At 45.2% G+C, this 16997-nt stretch overlaps 1 protein-coding gene across 26 annotated transcripts in view; it reads left to right on the forward strand.

Annotated features, from left to right (window-relative positions):
* The window catches only part of LOC110491462 (transcription factor 7-like 2), a 112083-nt gene that overhangs the window by 72161 nt on the left and 22925 nt on the right, over positions 1–16997 (forward strand). The window contains exon 1 of one of the 26 annotated variants that reach the window (XM_036946337.1): positions 11302–11953. The exons of 24 other annotated variants lie outside the window; for them this stretch is intronic. In XM_036946337.1, the coding sequence (XP_036802232.1) occupies positions 11831–11953 (123 nt within the window). In that variant the 5' untranslated portion in view covers positions 11302–11830. Of the gene's footprint in view, positions 1–11301; positions 11954–16997 lie in introns of those variants that run through there. One more of the 26 variants, XM_036946342.1, reaches the window with a different exon arrangement.

A 16997-nucleotide genomic window follows, 5' to 3' on the forward strand; every position in this document is an offset into this window, starting at 1 on the left:
AAATCCCCTTGAATAAAAGGATCGAAGCACCACCGTGGTTGTTCCATCTTGAGCCGTTTATCTAGTCTTGGCTGAAAGCCGAGTGCAGTCCCTCGTTCAAAAATTCCCTCCATATATTTTCCGTTGTCGTTTTATTCGTTCTCTTTATTATCATTATTATTTTGTAACTTCGTAATAAATCGGCGTTCCGACCTTTTTATTTCGATTGGCGTTACTGTGAGGTGTTTTGGGGTTTCAGAGTTTTTAATTAGGGTGCGGATTAGCCGAGTTTGGTTCAGCGCCTCAGATTATTTCCCCCTGGTCTTTAGGGGACTGAGCTAAAAACCCGAATACGGCCAGTACCCCCAAGCGGTCCTCTTTTTGAAGACACGGAACAAAAAAAAGTGCCCTCCGCTAGCGTTAGGCCCTCCGAGGATCGTGGGTAAAGGACATTATTCTCGGAATAGCCAATTATTTCCACTGGCAATGATCGGTTAGTGCTTCTTTCCCCCACCCCTCCAAACCCCCCCCCCCCCCGCCCTCAACTCGCCATTTGAAATGCTAACACAATGAGATATTTTTCTATTGGTCCGTGTCCCTCGGCTAAGCCACTGCCGCCGGCAGAGAATTTCATCGACTGATGAGACCAGAGGCCCGATAAAAAGGTTACCTGTACGTGACATGCACTCCAAGTAGCTAGCGATACCTTCAACTCTAAAGTTCTGTAACTTTTATTAACTTTTATTTGACTTTTTATCGTTAGTGAGGCCACAGTGAGACCGCAAAGGCTAGAAATGAAGCACGCCTTCTTGTTACTGTTTACTGAAAAACTGAACAATGTGACTACTGCTTTACTCTTCGTTTGATTGCGTCATTTTTACGAGAACCGTTTTCCGTTATTCCATTATACATTATACGTTTTTTTTATCGACTCGATTTTCAGTAAATGAGCTTTAATCAATTAAGGTGCTTTTCAGATGATAGTAGAAATATTTTTGCAAACTTAATGCAGCATTGACAATAATGTATTGCTCAATGAAATAGATACTTAAGATTGTTTATGAAAGTCAAATAAAAAATGTAAACGCATCATCTATTTGTTGTATTTTAATTTCACAAATTGTACTACCGAACGGCTAGTATTTATGTGTGTGTGTGTTTGTGTGTATATATATATATATATATATATATATATAAATATGTAATTATTACATTTTTTAAAACAATATTATGCATTTAATTTTTTGCAGTCTTTGCACTGACCCAAGCTTTGTTTGGCTTGACTAGGTGAGAATGAAACAGTACAGGTGCACCTGTCACATTTGAACACTTCAGGTTTGGGTAAGGTAGGAAGGAAGAGAGGGGAGGAGGAATTGAGGCCTTTTCTCAAATTGTTAGTAAAATATATGTGGGCACAGAATAGGTATATATGGTTGCTGCAGTACTCCCAACCCTATCTTTCAAATTCACACACACACACACACACACACACACACACACACACACACACACACACACACACACACACACACACACACACACACACACACACACTTTGCTGTCTACGAGGACTGAGGCATGTGTCTCCCCATGGCTGCGGCTTCATGACAACATGCCATTAGAAATAGCAGGCCTGTTGATCAATCCTGCCGACATGACAGCTTCGCGCCGCGAGGCCCGGCTCTTTGAGTACCGGTGCTGCGGCAGCACCCTCTCCCGTTTCTCCCCACTAATTGGTGAAAGTTCTCTTATATATGCTCGTGGCACAGGCCCCCCCTCTTCCTCCTGCTCCTCTTCTTCCTTTGCATTTTCTACCCTTCCTCTATCCATCCCCATGCATATTTTTGTATATATTTTTTTTACTTTAACATTGTCACAGTGGAAATGCTAACTTTTAGCTAGATAGTGCGAGTGGGTTAAGATAAAGGCTGCGTGTGCCGCAGGCGTTGCTCCTTCTGCATTTACTACGGTTCTAGTGCAGCTCGGGTTTGACGGGGACTCCTGGCACATCATCAGTGCAACATAGGAAGCATCAGAAGAAAAATACGTCTCTCATTGCTGATTGGTGATTTTACTTGCAGGGAGAATGAGGTCATGAACGTTAAAGCAATATTTGACATTGTCAATTCACTTGATATTGTTTGAAAGGGAACATTTGAAATGAAATGTTCTTCGTCAGTCAATATCATAATGTCATCAAATTCGGAACCAATTTAATTGTTGCCTTTCACAACAGCTGTATAGTAAGTAGCACGAGTCTTTTTACTTATTCAATTCATTGTATAATCTCTCTCCTGTTATCAAACAGAATTAAGTTGAACAGTGAAAAACGTCAAAACAATTGTCAGGTAATCTCTCTCTGTTGCCTGCCGGCTGTCACGGTAGTGCGGCGGCAGCGTTTTAATCCACCGGCATCTCTCCCATCAGTCTTTAACACCACCCACTCTGAGTCTCCTCTGGAGTAAATAAATGAGTGCGTGAAGGGGGGAGGTAAACACACGTTAAATGTTTAACTGTCTCACATTTGTCATCTATTTACCCCTTCTTAATTAAACAGACACAGCTTAGCCCTGGCAGTCCAATGCATCCACATGCACACGCACACACACACACACACACCTCTTTAGCACTGGAGCCTGAGCACAAACACTGAGTTACTGATGATTAATTTAGTCATATTTATTTTACTCTGCCCTTTTAGGTTAGTCGAGGAATGGAGGCAGAACCTGAAATCTCGTACCTCTTGTGTTTACAGTGGGACTTGTTGATACCCATTTCCCATCTGCTCTAGTAGTGGAATGGAGAGAGCAGATAGGACTTCTTCTGAGTGGGTTAGACTCTGTGTTTTGTGTTAGGTTCATTAAAGTAGCCTCTGTAGAGGGTTTGCCCGGAAAAGATGGTGTTCCGTGGGCTTGTCTGGATTTGTTTATTACTCAGTATGTAATTGGGATTTAGTGTGAACTGAAAACATTAACTACTACCTCCACCCAGTGGCACAAAAGGAGAAAAAAATCCCAGGTATGATTGGCAGTGTGCAGTATCTAATGTGGGTGTGAAGACTTGCCTCGGGCGGGGGGAGAAGGAGGGGGGGTTCTACCACACAATAGCATTGCTAGATTTAGCATTCTGCATTGTTCCTCTTATCCTTACACTATTTCATACTGTAAACTCGGTCAGGATCCTCATTATCAGCAGTGAATTGTAACGGTGACGTCTTTAGAAGCGGCAGCAGAGCCGACGTGAATGTGACTTTTTTTTATGCATCGTAGCATGCAGTCAAACTGTGTGTGTGTGTGTGTATTTTCATGCAAGTGTTTGTGTGAATCAGCAGGGAGATCTGCACCACTGTAAAAGCTACTGTATTCTCCATGTTAATCATTCCCTTAAATCTGCTGCAATTAACCGTACGTGTGGTTGTACAGTAGTGGTGTGCCAGGTTTCCATGCTGCCAGAGAGAAAGAGAGAGCCGGTAGTAAAGCCCGGGCCTCGGGTGAGTGGGAGAGAGGAGAGTAGAGGAGAGAGGAGACGAATTGGGGGTTCCTCAGAAGCCCCTTCTCCAGATCCGAGGTGGGATCAAAGCGGCATGTTTTATGTGGCTGGTGCGAGACTTTGAAGTCCCCGAGTCACCTACAGCACTCACTTCATCAAGTTCACTAGTGTCTTAATAGCAGATCAATAAGTTTCAAAGTCGGAGAGTTAATTTGATACTAGTGCTGATGTGATCATGCTGGGCCACAGAGCTGCCTGCTCTCCTCTCCTTCTCTTCACCGAGATTGGACCTGTTTTAGACTCTGAACATGCATTAAGATGTGGAGGGGTTCTCTGATAATTGTTTGCTCTTAAAGACCGACTCCGGTGAACACCTAATTAATTGGGTTGTGTGTCGGTGTCAATTACAACATGAATTATCCAATAAGAATGATTTTTGTGTAGTGTCTAATTTTGTTGTCCTTGTTGTTGTTATCATTATTATTATTATTATTCATAGACATAAACATTTATATCGATGTAAAATGACAAAATACTGTACATCTATAAGGAACACGCAATTATGTTGTAAAATTCCACATATATTAAACTATGACTGCTATGTTTGGAAAATATTCAAACATTTTAGAACTAAATGTTCTCCCATGTTAAAGTATAACTCTAAATATAGCAGTAGATTTAAACAAATATTGACTATGTTCAATTTTTTTTTGAAAGCAATATCTAAATATGATATTTCACACTAACCATAATACATCTCTTATAAAAATGACAGCTACATACTTTACTTATCTAAAAAATAAAACTCAATACAAACCACAGCGACGGCTTTTCGAGTCGCAGAAACATGTAGATACGGAGCTGCCGGTCCTAAGCTGCTTTCTTCATTTCCATAAAAGACACTACCATCTGTATTTTGGGGCGGTAGTGCTGGTGGGCTGTTGGGGTCGGATCGGCACCTTGAGAACAAAAGCCCAATTTAGAATGTTCATCTAAGGGTTGCTAATGGTATTAAATGTCTGGCGGGGTGGTCGGCAGGGGCCCGACACTCCAAGGTGCCCCCAAAGCTTGACCCCCAACCTGCACCAATTCACCGGGCCGGTGCCCCACATCTGCCATTTTTCGTACACACCCCCCCCCAGCACCATTTTACTATATTTCATAGTAGTAATTTTCTAGAGAAAAGAGAGTAAGTATTAACGTGCCCAAAAAAAAGCTTCAGACTTTTAACCGATAACTGGAAAATGAAAGCACGTCACAGAATGGTAGAAATTGTTTTTATCAAACGAGTTCGCTTTCTGTTTGTTCAAAATCTTACGCCTCAATGCATGAGAAGACAAAATATTTTTTTGGTTGCAGAATCTTTTTTTTTCAAAAGATGTTGGATTAACAGTAGGACTGAACTAATTGGCATGTTACCCGACTAATTTCTCAGCGAGGCAGGTGAAGGTAAGAATGCTGGTGATTACGACTTACGATTTGTTTAAAACACATTTTTATTACGACTTGGTATTATTCTGGCCAGTCTCGATCAAAACATATGTGACTATTCAGACCTGATGTTTGATGTACATCCCAGATTGTACGTAGTGCATTTGAGACTGGTAGGAAAAGGTTCTCTGGTTTGAGCTGTAAGCTGGTGGTTCTGATGGTTTAGGGAAAGGTTTTACTGGTTAATGTTGAAATGTTGGTAGCGGGTGGTGGTAAAGGCTGCATGTGTGGTCCATGGCAATCGGCACTGTGTCAGGCTCCGCGTAGAGTGCTGGAGGTCCAGGTTTTTGATGAATGTTTCATGGCAAATTTGTGCAGGAATTATTTACTATTCCGCGTCTGCAGCGCAATTCCTCTTCATTCCAACCCATGTTAAAAATCTCCCAGGAGAAAGTGTTCCGTGAGGATGACAGTAATGTCCCTCATAATTCAGGTTCTATCGAAAGGAGAGAAAAAAATATACTTTTTGAATGTTGTCACAGTAAATATTTGTAATTTGTGGTTTCGGTCCTTTCAGTAAAAAACGGTAAAAATCATTAGTCAGAATATTTATCTTTTTCTGACGTTCCTCCAGCTCACGCACAATGAAATCGTGATTCATTAAAAGTGTATTAATCTTGTCTCCAGGGAGGCGCCTTAAGATGATGTTGAGTCTTTTTCTTTAAATTGTTGTAGTAAAAAAAAACTCCCAGATTTGGTCCCTGTCAGTCAGAAATAATTGTGTGCTTAATCTTGTCCCTGATGGATGACTTGGAGTTCAGCAATGGGCCAGGTCCAATGACAAATACAATATTAATATTCATTAACTGCTTTGACAATGCTAATTTTGAAGCAGTAGTAAAGGGCCTTCCAAAGTTAGCGGCCAAAGCATCAGAGCTGCACAAGGTGGCAAGATAATTTACTGGTTTACTGAGCTGAATGCTTTTAAAGTCTAAGGAAGGGGGAAAAAGCTGGGTACCACAAACAAAATACAAGGGAAAAGGAAAAAGTTCAGACGCATTGGAAACCAGGACTGCGGAAGTAATACGATCAAGAGACGGGGAACAATTTGACACCTCCGATGCCGCATCTTTGAGCTAATTTTTTTTTTTTTTACAAAAATTTGAAACCCCAAAAAAATAGCATAACATGGTAAGTCAGCACATTCTCCTTTTTGTTTAATCTTTTTGATCGTTTCAATTATCGCCATTTGAAGATCAATAGTCATTTTTTTCTGCTATGGTTGAAAGGCTCACAGCGGTGGTATGGTGGATGGTCTGAACATGGCTTTAAGAGTGGGCTTCCTCTCTTCAAGCCACCAGTTGGCCGGGCTTCATTTCCTTTCGCCAGTTTGCTAGGAACCCGACCGGCTTGTTTCGATGTATTAGTATTTTTGTTATTGTTAACGGCTGTTGTTAGCTTGTCTTCTGGCTTTGTTTGACTTTGGAGTCGGGGCTCTTTTTTCTTCTCGCTTGTCTTTAGAGATTACAGGAAGACAGTAGAGGTTGCAAAGCTGTAACAGTGCGACAGGTCTTTTGTTAATAAATGTCTGGTTGGTCTTTTGGTGTCGTTGTATTTTCCCGGGGTCCCTTCATGAAAATCTGGGGCTATCGGCGGGCAGGACCGGGGGGCAACGTGGCCACAACACCACACACTCGCTGCCCGATCGGATTACTTCCTTTGGCTTTTTTGTTGTCGTTGTTGTTGCCCTGTGTTGTTTTTTCATTTAGCGTTTTATTTCGTCCGACTCCTATTGAATGGAGCGTGGACGGCGTTGGGGATTCATGACATGACAAGGGACATTCCACTGCCCGAGTTTAGCCAAGTTAGGGCAACTCCTATAGAAAAGTCGAGTATCTTTATGTCTGCCAAGCCGCCGGAGGAAAGCCTCTCTCTCTCTCTCCCTATCTCTCACTTCTTTCTCTCACTTCTTTCTCTCACTTCTGTCTCTCACTTATTTTTATTGTTCTTGCAACTTATCAAAGAAAGAGAGATGGACACGAAAGAGCTTATTACGGGGGATATGAAGATGGGCCAGGGGGAGAGAGGGACTCCTGGTCAGATGCGAAGGAGAGCAACGCTGCCTGAGTGAGTGAGTGTGTGTGTGTGTGTCTGAATGAGGGGGCTGAGTGTTTTCAGCCCGGTTTGGGGCGCTTGCTCTCTCCTCTGTCGGACCTGGATGTGTTTGCCATTGCTGGCTGGTGCTCCACCGTTCATTTTGCCTCTTCTTTGGGCTGGTGTGTTATTGACTCAGCCGATCGGGCGTTTGGTTAGCGAGGGGCTGTCGTAGATGGGGTGCTGCCCCCCAGTGGATTAGGGGATGACATGGTGATGGGCGTCTTGTTGTAGTCTGTGCACTGCCATGAGCGCCAGCATGCTTGTTTTAACCAGGAACCGAGCAGCATCCCAAATACAGCTCTTTTAAATGGTAAGACTTCAACATTATTTATTACCTCCTTTGCTTTCTTTGTTCAACTAATGTGAGCGTACTTTAAATCTGGCTTTAAATATAATTATTTCATTGGAGTTTGTTGACATTATTGTATGTCTTCCATTTGGCAATTTATAATCGTTTAGTTGCTAAGTGACAGGTTGAAAGGAAGTGTTTGATTGCTTTGTCTGACAGTCTGACAGGGTTTTTTCTAAGGCAACACTAATCTTAAATTATATGTATTATTTTGTCAAAATAATCATATTGATATTGATATTAAATCATAACAATTATGATTAAGGTAATGAAAACAGTGAAGCTCTCCGTACAACCTTTAATTACTAAATATCATGTCTTTTTTCTTCAGTTTCTTCTAATGCATTTATATATATATTTTTTTTTTTCGATCTATTTTTGATAGTTATTGTTGTCAAATAATTTAGCTTTTTTTTTTTAAATGAATTTTAAATAATGAAACTCAATTTCTATTGTCAGTACATTTTCTATGAAATCAATTAACATGGTATGTAGATTAGGAGCATCTCTTGGAGTTTATGCCAGTAATTTTCATTTAGTGTCCAGTCTTATATTCCTCATAGTTAAGTCCAAATGAGTGGGATTTGTAACGGTCTCTGTCCATTGTTGTCTATTCCGGTGTTCTCTCTTTCTACAGACTTTCCTCTCGGTCATTTCTTTTCTTGCACACGTTGTAGTCTAGTGCGAACGCCGGAGACAGTGGAGTGGGATGGAGGGTCTTTTTATTTCTCTCTTTCTTCAGAGTCGTCTGTTGCCGTTGTGGCCCGGCGGATTGGGAGCTGTCCATCATTTGCGGGCGAACTGGCAGTTTACTTAAGAGAGGGCACATGGGACAAAGGAGGTCGCGGGAGTGTGGCGGCCGAGTTGAATGGAGGGAGGGAGGGCAATTAGCCGCCACGTTGTGAGGGGCTCATTTACTTGTCAAGCCGGAGCCTCGTTGCTTTTGTGGGAGCCGTGTAAAGGACATTCCCAGGGCTTTGTTTTGGCATTAAGGGCCTCAGGACTGCCTGGCGGAGGCCAGAGTAGAGCAGGGGTAAAAAAAGAGAGAGAAAGAAAGTGAAAAAACATATTGAAATAAAATAGTTGGATAAAAGCCATACGGTAGGTTTTTGTTGTTTCCGTTGTTGTCTTATTGTTGCTCAGATTTTGAAATATACTGGACCACCTTTTCAGTTGGCCCTATATTTAAAATACATTTTTTAGATTCACTATCACAAGGTAAAATTAAGTGACAATGTGTTTGGAATATACTGTCGGCCAATTCCACCTATTTGTTTTGTCACTAAGTAATATTGCAATGATATAATTATAGATGTATTAGAAACCAACCTTTTATATTTAAAATAAAATATCGAATTAAACCTTGGTGAAGCAGGTTGTAGTGCAAATGAGTTAATTCACCCTGCGTGTTAATTGGTTTCTACGTCTCCGAGGTATGCTTGCCCTGGTCATACGCCCTAGATGTGCTAAGAGTCTGCTAAGAGATGGGGACAGGAGCATGGTTGTGGGGCCCGAATATTCAGAGGAAATGATCTCAAGATAATAATGTTTAAGAGAAGGAGTACAGTGAGAGCAGTAGGGGGTGTGGAGGCTTTAGGCCTGGTTGATCTCCTCACACGGAGAGGTCAGAAAGAGTTAGGGGTGGAATCGTCCATCCTCCCATCTTCAGTATTGTTGGACAGGAAAAAACAGAACGAAAGCCCCATGCAGATGTCACGTCCGTGTCAAAGGGAAGACAAATACCTTTCTTTCTCGTATTCTCCTTCCCCCCCTGGAAAGTGGGGTTGGACAGGGGACTGTCAGTATCACACGGATAAGTGACTGTTGGCCACACGTTGCTGAGCCTACCCTCCCTTTGTGGAGGTTGTCGTGTCTTGTTCTTTTTTTGTCCCCCTCTCTCCTCTTTGTCTTTTTCCTCTTGCCTTGCTGGCTTTACCTTGTTGTAGCCAAAGCTTTTCAAGCCGCCAGTTAGACTCTGGGCATCCTGGAGGGACCGCAGAGCCCACACACACACACACACACACACACACACACAGATACAAGCGTGCAATCTGGGAGTTGAGTAATACCACGATTTTGTTGTGTATATTGTGTCTTGTTTGTTGCTTGTGGGAACACTTCTCTGCACTGCCGGGAAGCAGCACTTGATCTTTTTTCTCTCGCCTCGGTTCGTGTTCTCGCTTTCATTTCTTCTGACCGGCACAAACTTTCCTGAGAGAGGAGGCTGCGAAGGGCTGCTGAGAGTGGTGGAGGGAGCGGAGGATTCCTCAGGCTGTTTTAGGGGAGGTTGAGCCCCATCCATGGATCTACAGAGACATACGCTTGTGGTACCTCCAGTCACAAAACCCCTTGAACAACAGACCCGTCGTGTGGCGATGAGGATGCCTCAGTTTGAGGGACACGCACGTGCCCCGCTGCACACGCTCCAGTACTTTTGGGGGACGAAAAACTGAGGTCTAAGAAAAGACGAAGAAGAAGTAGAAGTAGAAGAAAGGGAAGGCCGTGGTAAGGGAGTAGAAGTGGGAGGAAGGAGAAAGGGGCCGTGGTAAGGGAGTAGAAGTGGGAGGAAGGAGAAAGGGGCCGTGGTAAGGGAGTAGAAGTGGGAGGAAGGAGAAAGGGAAGGCCGTGGTAAGGGAGTAGAAGTGGGAGGAAGGAGAAAGGGAAGGCCGTGGTAAGGGAGTAGAAGTGGGAGGAAGGAGAAAGGGAAGGCCGTGGTAAGGGAGTAGAAGTGGGAGGAAGGAGAAAGGGGCCGTGGTAAGGGAGTAGAAGTGGGAGGAAGGAGAAAGGGAAGTCCGTGGTAAGGGAGTAGAAGTGGGAGGAAGGAGAAAGGGAAGGCCGTGGTAAGGGAGTAGAAGTGGGAGGAAGGAGAAAGGGAAGTCCGTGGTAAGGGAGTAGAAGTGGGAGGAAGGAGAAAGGGAAGGCCGTGGTAAGGGAGTAGAAGTGGGAGGAAGGAGAAAGGGAAGGCCGTGGTAAGGGAGTAGAAGTGGGAGGCAGGGAAAGGGAAGGCCGTAGTAAGGGAGTAGAAGTGGGAGGAAGGAGAAAGGGAAGGCCGTGGTAAGGGAGTAGAAGTGGGAGGAAGGAGAAAGGGAAGGCAGTGGTAAGGGAGTAGAAGTGGGAGGAAGGAGAAAGGGAAGGCCGTGGTAAGGGAGTAGAAGTGGGAGGAAGGAGAAAGAGAAGGCCGTGGTAAGGGAGTAGAAGTGGGAGGAAGGAGAAAGGGAAGGCCGTGGTAAGGGAGTAGAAGTGGGAGGAAGGAGAGAGGGAAGGCCGTGGTAAGGGAGTAGAAGTGCGAGGAAGGAGAAAGGGAAGGCCGTGGTAAGGGAGTAGAAGTGGGAGGAAGGAGAAAGGGAAGGCCGTGGTAAGGGAGTAGAAGTGGGAGGAAGGAGAAAGAGAAGGCCGTGGTAAGGGAGTAGAAGTGGGAGGAAGGAGAAAGGGAAGGCCGTGGTAAGGGAGTAGAAGTGGGAGGAAGGAGAGAGGGAAGGCCGTGGTAAGGGAGTAGAAGTGGGAGGAAGGAGAGAGGGAAGGCCGTGGTAAGGGAGTAAAAGTGGGAGGAAGGAGAAAGGGGCCGTGGTAAGGGAGTAGAAGTGGGAGGAAGGAGAAAGGGAAGGCCGTGGTAAGGGAGTAGAAGTGGGAGGAAGGAGAAAGGGAAGGCCGTGGTAAGGGAGTAGAAGTGGGAGGAAGGAGAAAGAGAAGGCCGTGGTAAGGGAGTAGAAGTGGGAGGAAGGAGAAAGGGAAGGCCGTGGTAAGGGAGTAGAAGTGGGAGGAAGGAGAGAGGGAAGGCCGTGGTAAGGGAGTAAAAGTGGGAGGAAGGAGAAAGGGGCCGTGGTAAGGGAGTAGAAGTGGGGGAAGGAGAGAGGGAAGGCCGTGGTAAGGGAGTAGAAGTGGGAGGCAGGGAAAGGGAAGGCCGTAGTAAGGGAGTAGAAGTGGGAGGAAGGAGAAAGGAAAGGCCGTGGTAAGGGAGTAGAAGTGGGAGGAAGGAGAAAGGGAAGGCCGTGGTAAGGGAGTAGAAGTGGGAGGAAGGAGAAAGGGAAGGCCGTGGTAAGGGAGTAAAAGTGGGAGGAAGGAGAAAGGGAAGGCCGTGGTAAGGGAGTAGAAGTGGGAGGAAGGAGAAAGGAAAGGCCGTGGTAAGGGAGTAGAAGTGGGAGGAAGGAGAAAGGGAAGGCCGTGGTAAGGGAGTAGAAGTGGGAGGAAGGAGAAAGGGAAGGCCGTGGTAAGGGAGTAGAAGTGGGAGGAAGGAGAAAGGGAAGGCCGTGGTAAGGGAGTAGAAGTGGGAGGAAGGAGAAAGAGAAGGCCGTGGTAAGGGAGTAGAAGTGGGAGGAAGGAGAAAGGGAAGGCCGTGGTAAGGGAGTAGAAGTGGGAGGAAGGAGAAAGGGAAGGCCGTGGTAAGGGAGTAGAAGTGGGAGGCAGGGGAAAGGAGAGCAGGGGGTTATGTACCCGCGGTATGGCGTTTTAGCGGGGCCGGAGGAGAGGGGCGCCAGAGGAGGAGTCCTCGCCCCCGGGCTCTCCCTCCTCCAGCAGATTGGCTGCTGGCATCTCAATCTCAGTGGCTGGGTGAGTAAAGCACACTCCCCTGCCTCTCTTCATCTCCCTTTCTCTCAATTCCCAATTCCTGTGCTCCATCACTTTTTGTTTCCGTTGAACTTTGAGGATCAGATGATGGTTGGTGTGATTAAGGGGGGCCCAGGGGGTATTCCCCCTTACTGTAAGTGCAAGCTGGTGGTCATCTGCTTTAAAGTGGCTTTAAAGAGTGCTTTTTCCTTTCAAATATTGTAACTCTTAACCTTTTTTTTTTGGTGTCTGTGTGTGTTTCTGTGCGGGAAGGGGGTTCTTGATCTTGATGTGTGTATGGGAGGTGTGTGTGGGGATGTGTTAATGAGCAGTGTACATTTACTGAAATAGTCTGAAAACAGGAAGTAGCAGCATTGGAAATAATTGTGCTTTTTGCCATTTTGTTTTTAAATCTATAAACAATTATTTACTAACACATTTACATTTAAATAGTTATTTCAATATTGCATGGTTATTCCTCAAAATATCACATCTCGTTATCCAGCTGAATAGTATTTCCTAGACAAATAATTACATGATTATGCTCACGTCTAACCATGGAATGTTAAATATAATTGAAATAACCCACAAATTATCATATTCCTCTGTTAATTTTGCAGTCTAATTCAAAATTATAATTGTCTCTTTCAACTGAAAATGTGAGGCGCTGATTGCATTTCAAAAGATGACAGAACTCGGTGTAGCTCTTGTGCTGCGTAGAGACACCTCTTCACCTTAGGTAGGAAAGCTCAAGAGATGTTTACGTTTTAACGGGAAAGCATAAACACACACAGCATTCATATTGCTCTTGTATGAACCTCAAAATTGACGACATTAAAATCAATGTCAGACAATTATTCATCAAAAACACATCGACAAACGTTTTGTGTAAGATATATTGGGGAATGTAAATTTGACAAATGAAAGACTTCGATATGAAAGATTGAATGAAGAGAGATGGAGAATGAGAGCAAAGGCTTTTTGCCCAGATAATATTTTTTGTTCAGTTTTGTGATCAGCAGCATGCAGCAAAGTGAATAGATTAAGTTTTAAATATACTGACTCGGTCTCTGGGGCAAGACGCTCTGGACTGGGCTGCTTTCCCCACTTTCTGGAATAGCATTTCTGATCGCCTGGCGCCTTCCTAAATTCTTTCATTTTTTCCCAACGCAGCACTGAGATCCTTTAATGTTACGGACAGATACTATTTTAGTGCAAACACGACAGTGAGAGTTGGTTTCACATGTAAACAAAAGTATGTACTTAATGCTGTAGAAATGTTCCAGTTTTAACTACAATATGGTGATCTAATTGAATGTTTTTACTGCTAACTGTGAGAGGGAAAATGTAGTTACTGGAAACAGAGGTGGGAAATGAGCATCACTTGGAGATTAGAATATTTTTGCCTGGAAGGGGCACTCTGAGGAAGAGGAAGGGGCACTCTGAGGAAGGGGAAGGGGCACTCTGAGGAAGAGGAAGGGGCACTCTGAGGAAGAGGAAGGGGCACTCTGAGGAAGAGGAAGGGGCACTCTGAGGAAGAGGAAGGGGCACTCTGAGGAAGGGGAAGGGGCACTCTGAGGAAGAGGAAGGGGCACTCTGAGGAAGAGGAAGGGGCACTCTGAGGAAGGGGAAGGGGCACTCTGAGGAAGAGGAAGGGGCACTCTGAGGAAGAGGAAGGGGCACTCTGAGGAAGGGGAAGGGGCACTCTGAGGAAGGGGAACGGGCACTCTGAGGAAGGGGAAGGGGCACTCTGAGGAAGAGGAAGGGGCACTCTGAGGAAGGGGAAGGGGCACTCTGAGGAAGGGGAAGGGGCACTCTGAGGAAGGGGAAGGGGCACTCTGAGGAAGGGGAAGGGGCACTCTGAGGAAGGGGAAGGGGCACTCTGAGGAAGAGGAAGGGGCACACTTGAATGTTTTATGAAAATAGATCCTATCTTGCCAATAACAGTTATTGTGGACAATAATTTCATGTTGTCATGGTAATGACATCAGTTTGTGTGTTGCTTTTTTTGCGCTTATCAAAGTCCACAGACACACACTCCAAGCATTCCCTCTTTCTCTTTCTCTCCCTACCTCCCACACCCCTTGTACAGTTTGTGTTTTCTGCAAACTGGCACGTTTTGGGAGCAGTTCAGGGCCTTGGCAGCCGCTTCTGTTTGCTCTGGAATTTGTGGGCCTGCGAGTACCCCTATCCATCACTACGCTGTCAGCCCCCCCAACTTCCCCTCCCCGGCTCATCCCCACTACAGCTCATTACAGCCCGCAAGCCATTGTGACAACTCATCATATCATGACACAAAGGACGGAGAGACGCGCTAGGCCCCCCAGGGGCCACAAGGTCGCCACCTTCACATTTAGTCTTCAAATTGCCCTGCAAGGTGCCACCAAGCGGATATGCAAGGCCAACAGCTTTTCTCTGTCCTGCTTTTTCTCTCCAGGGCCTTTTTCTCTCTGTCCTCCTCCTGTCCCTTTCCTTCTGTCTCTCACAGGGCCCCTCTCTCTCTCTTTCTCTCTGTCCTCCTCCTGTCCCTTTCCTTCTGTCTCTCACAGGGCCCCTCTCTCTATTTCTCTCTGTCCTCCTCCTGTCCCTTTCCGTCTCTCACAGGGCCCCTCTCTCTCTTTCTCTCTGTCCTCCTCCTTTCCCTTTCATTCTGTCTCTCACAGGGCCCCTCTCTCTCTTTCTCTCTGTCCTCCTCCTGTCCCTTTCCTTCTGTCTCTCACAGGGCCCCTCTCTCTATTTCTCTCTGTCCTCCTCCTGTCCCTTTCCTTCTGTCTCTCACAGGGCCCCTCTCTCTCTTTCTCTCACAGGGCCCCTCTCTCTCTTTCTCTCTGTCCTCCTCCTGTCCCTTTCCTTCTGTCTCTCACAGGGCCCCTCTTGTAACTGTCTTTCCCACATATGTGTGGTGAAGTCCCCGGCAGGCCGTCATTGTAAATAAGAATGTGTTCTTAACTGACTTGCCTAGTTAAATAAAGGTTAAATAAATAAAAATGTTTTTTTTTTTTATAATAAAAAAGAGTTTGATTAGCCTAGTTTCCTCTTATTTATTTAAAGAAGTTTGTAACTAGACTAATTGATAAGCAATACATCATTAAAACATAGTTACTGACTCATACGTACCATTTGAACGTCAAATACCACTTGATATTTTCAGATCCAAAACCATGGTCAGTTGAACCATAGAGCACAAGGCAGTAAATCAAATCAAATGTATTTATAAAGCCCTTCATACATCAGCTGATATCTCAAAGTGCTGTGCAGAAACCCAGCCTAAAACCCCAAACAGCAAGCAACACAGGTGTAGAAGCACGGTGGCTAGGAAAAACTCCATAGAAAGGCCAAAACCTAGGAAGAAACCTAGAGAGGAACCAGGCTATGAGGGGTGGCCAGTCCTCTTCTGGCTGTGCCGGGTGGAGATTATAACAGAACATGGCCAAGATGTTCAAATGTTCATAAATGTCCAGCATGGTCAAATAATAATAATCACAGTAGTTGTCGAGGGTGCAGCAAGTCACCACCTCAGGAGTAAATGTCAGTTGGCTTTTCATAGCCGATCATTATTAGAGAAAGAGGTTACCTAACCAACGCTGTCTGCCCTACATCAGCCCCAGTGCGTGAGTGGCTGATGGGAAAGCCTTGGGGTCAGGGGGTCGGACAACGATGCTGAGTGAGTGTGACACTGCCTCTTCCGTGGCAACCAGAGAGCCTGCACACAAACACACAGGCCCTCTCTCCGTCCATACAGCCCAGACACTAGTGAGGTCACCACCAGGGGTCAAGACCCTGAGCCCCGCGGCTGTCACTCGCACCGATGGGGTTCGGCGTACGGACGCGTACGCTCATGTCGACACGCACGCTCTCACACATACTCACTTTTCTCCAGGGAAAAACACAGCTCTTTCTTGGCAGTGTGAATCATTTTTGTATTTTCTGTATTTTAATGAAGTAGTGTGTGTGCGTGCGCGTGCGTGTGTGTGTGTGTGTTAGCCATTCAGCAGTTGGAATTGCTGCAGGATACTTTGGTTCAGAATGAACATCAAGGAACAGCAGTGTATACAAAGTCAGAGGATTGTGTGTGTGTGTGTGTGTGTGTGTGACCATGACTGGTCTCCTGATATATTTCTATTTGTAATGCAGGAAGTGGTGAGATTGATTGAAACAGAAGGGCCAGGAAGCCAGCTTTGCTCCTGCCTTTGTAGAGAAACAGAGGGGCCAGGAAGTCAGCTTTGCTCCTGCCTTTGTAGAGAAACAGAGGGGCCAGGAAGTCAGCTTTGTTCCTGCCTTTGTAGAGAAACAGAGGGGCCAGGAAGTCAGCTTTGTTCCTGCCTTTGTAGAGAAACAGAGGGGCCAGGAAGTCAGCTTTGTTCCTGCCTTTGTAGAGAAACAGAGGGGCCAGGAAGTCAGCTTTGCTCCTGCCTTTGTAGAGAAACAGAGGGGCCAGGAAGTCAGCTTTGTTCCTGCCTTTGTAGAGAAACAGAGGGGCCAGGAAGTCAGCTTTGCTCCTGCCTTTGTAGAGAAACAGAGGGGCCAGGAAGTCAGCTTTGTTCCTGCCTTTGTAGAGAAACAGAGGGGCCAGGAAGTCAGCTTTGCTCCTGCCTTTGTAGAGAAACAGAGGGGCCAGGAATTCGTCCTTTGTAGAGAAACAGAGAAGATACTCCCACGTAGTTCCTTGGTGTAGTGTTGCGTGCTTTGCATAATGCTCCGCTTGTTTTGAGGAGCTGTGTCGTGATTCCGTCAGCGCCTGTTGTCCGAGGGTGTAGGCTGCATTTTATTTTCTAGAAGCAAAAATGTATTGTTGATCGAAGGGATATGGTGTGCACCTGCAAAACAAATAGGCCTGAACTTCAGGTTTGATTGCTCTCACACCAGTAAAACAAAACAAATAGGCCTGAACTTCAGGTTTGATTGCTCTCACACCAGTAAAACAAAACAAATAGGCCTGAACTTCAGGTTTGATTGCTCTCACACCAGTAAAACAAAACAAATAGGCCTGAACTTCAGGTTTGATTGCTCTCACACCAGTAAAACAAAACAAATAGGCCTGAACTTC

Source organism: Oncorhynchus mykiss, chromosome 16 (assembly GCF_013265735.2).
Source record: "Oncorhynchus mykiss isolate Arlee chromosome 16, USDA_OmykA_1.1, whole genome shotgun sequence".
Classification (NCBI taxonomy): Eukaryota; Metazoa; Chordata; class Actinopteri; order Salmoniformes; family Salmonidae; genus Oncorhynchus; species Oncorhynchus mykiss.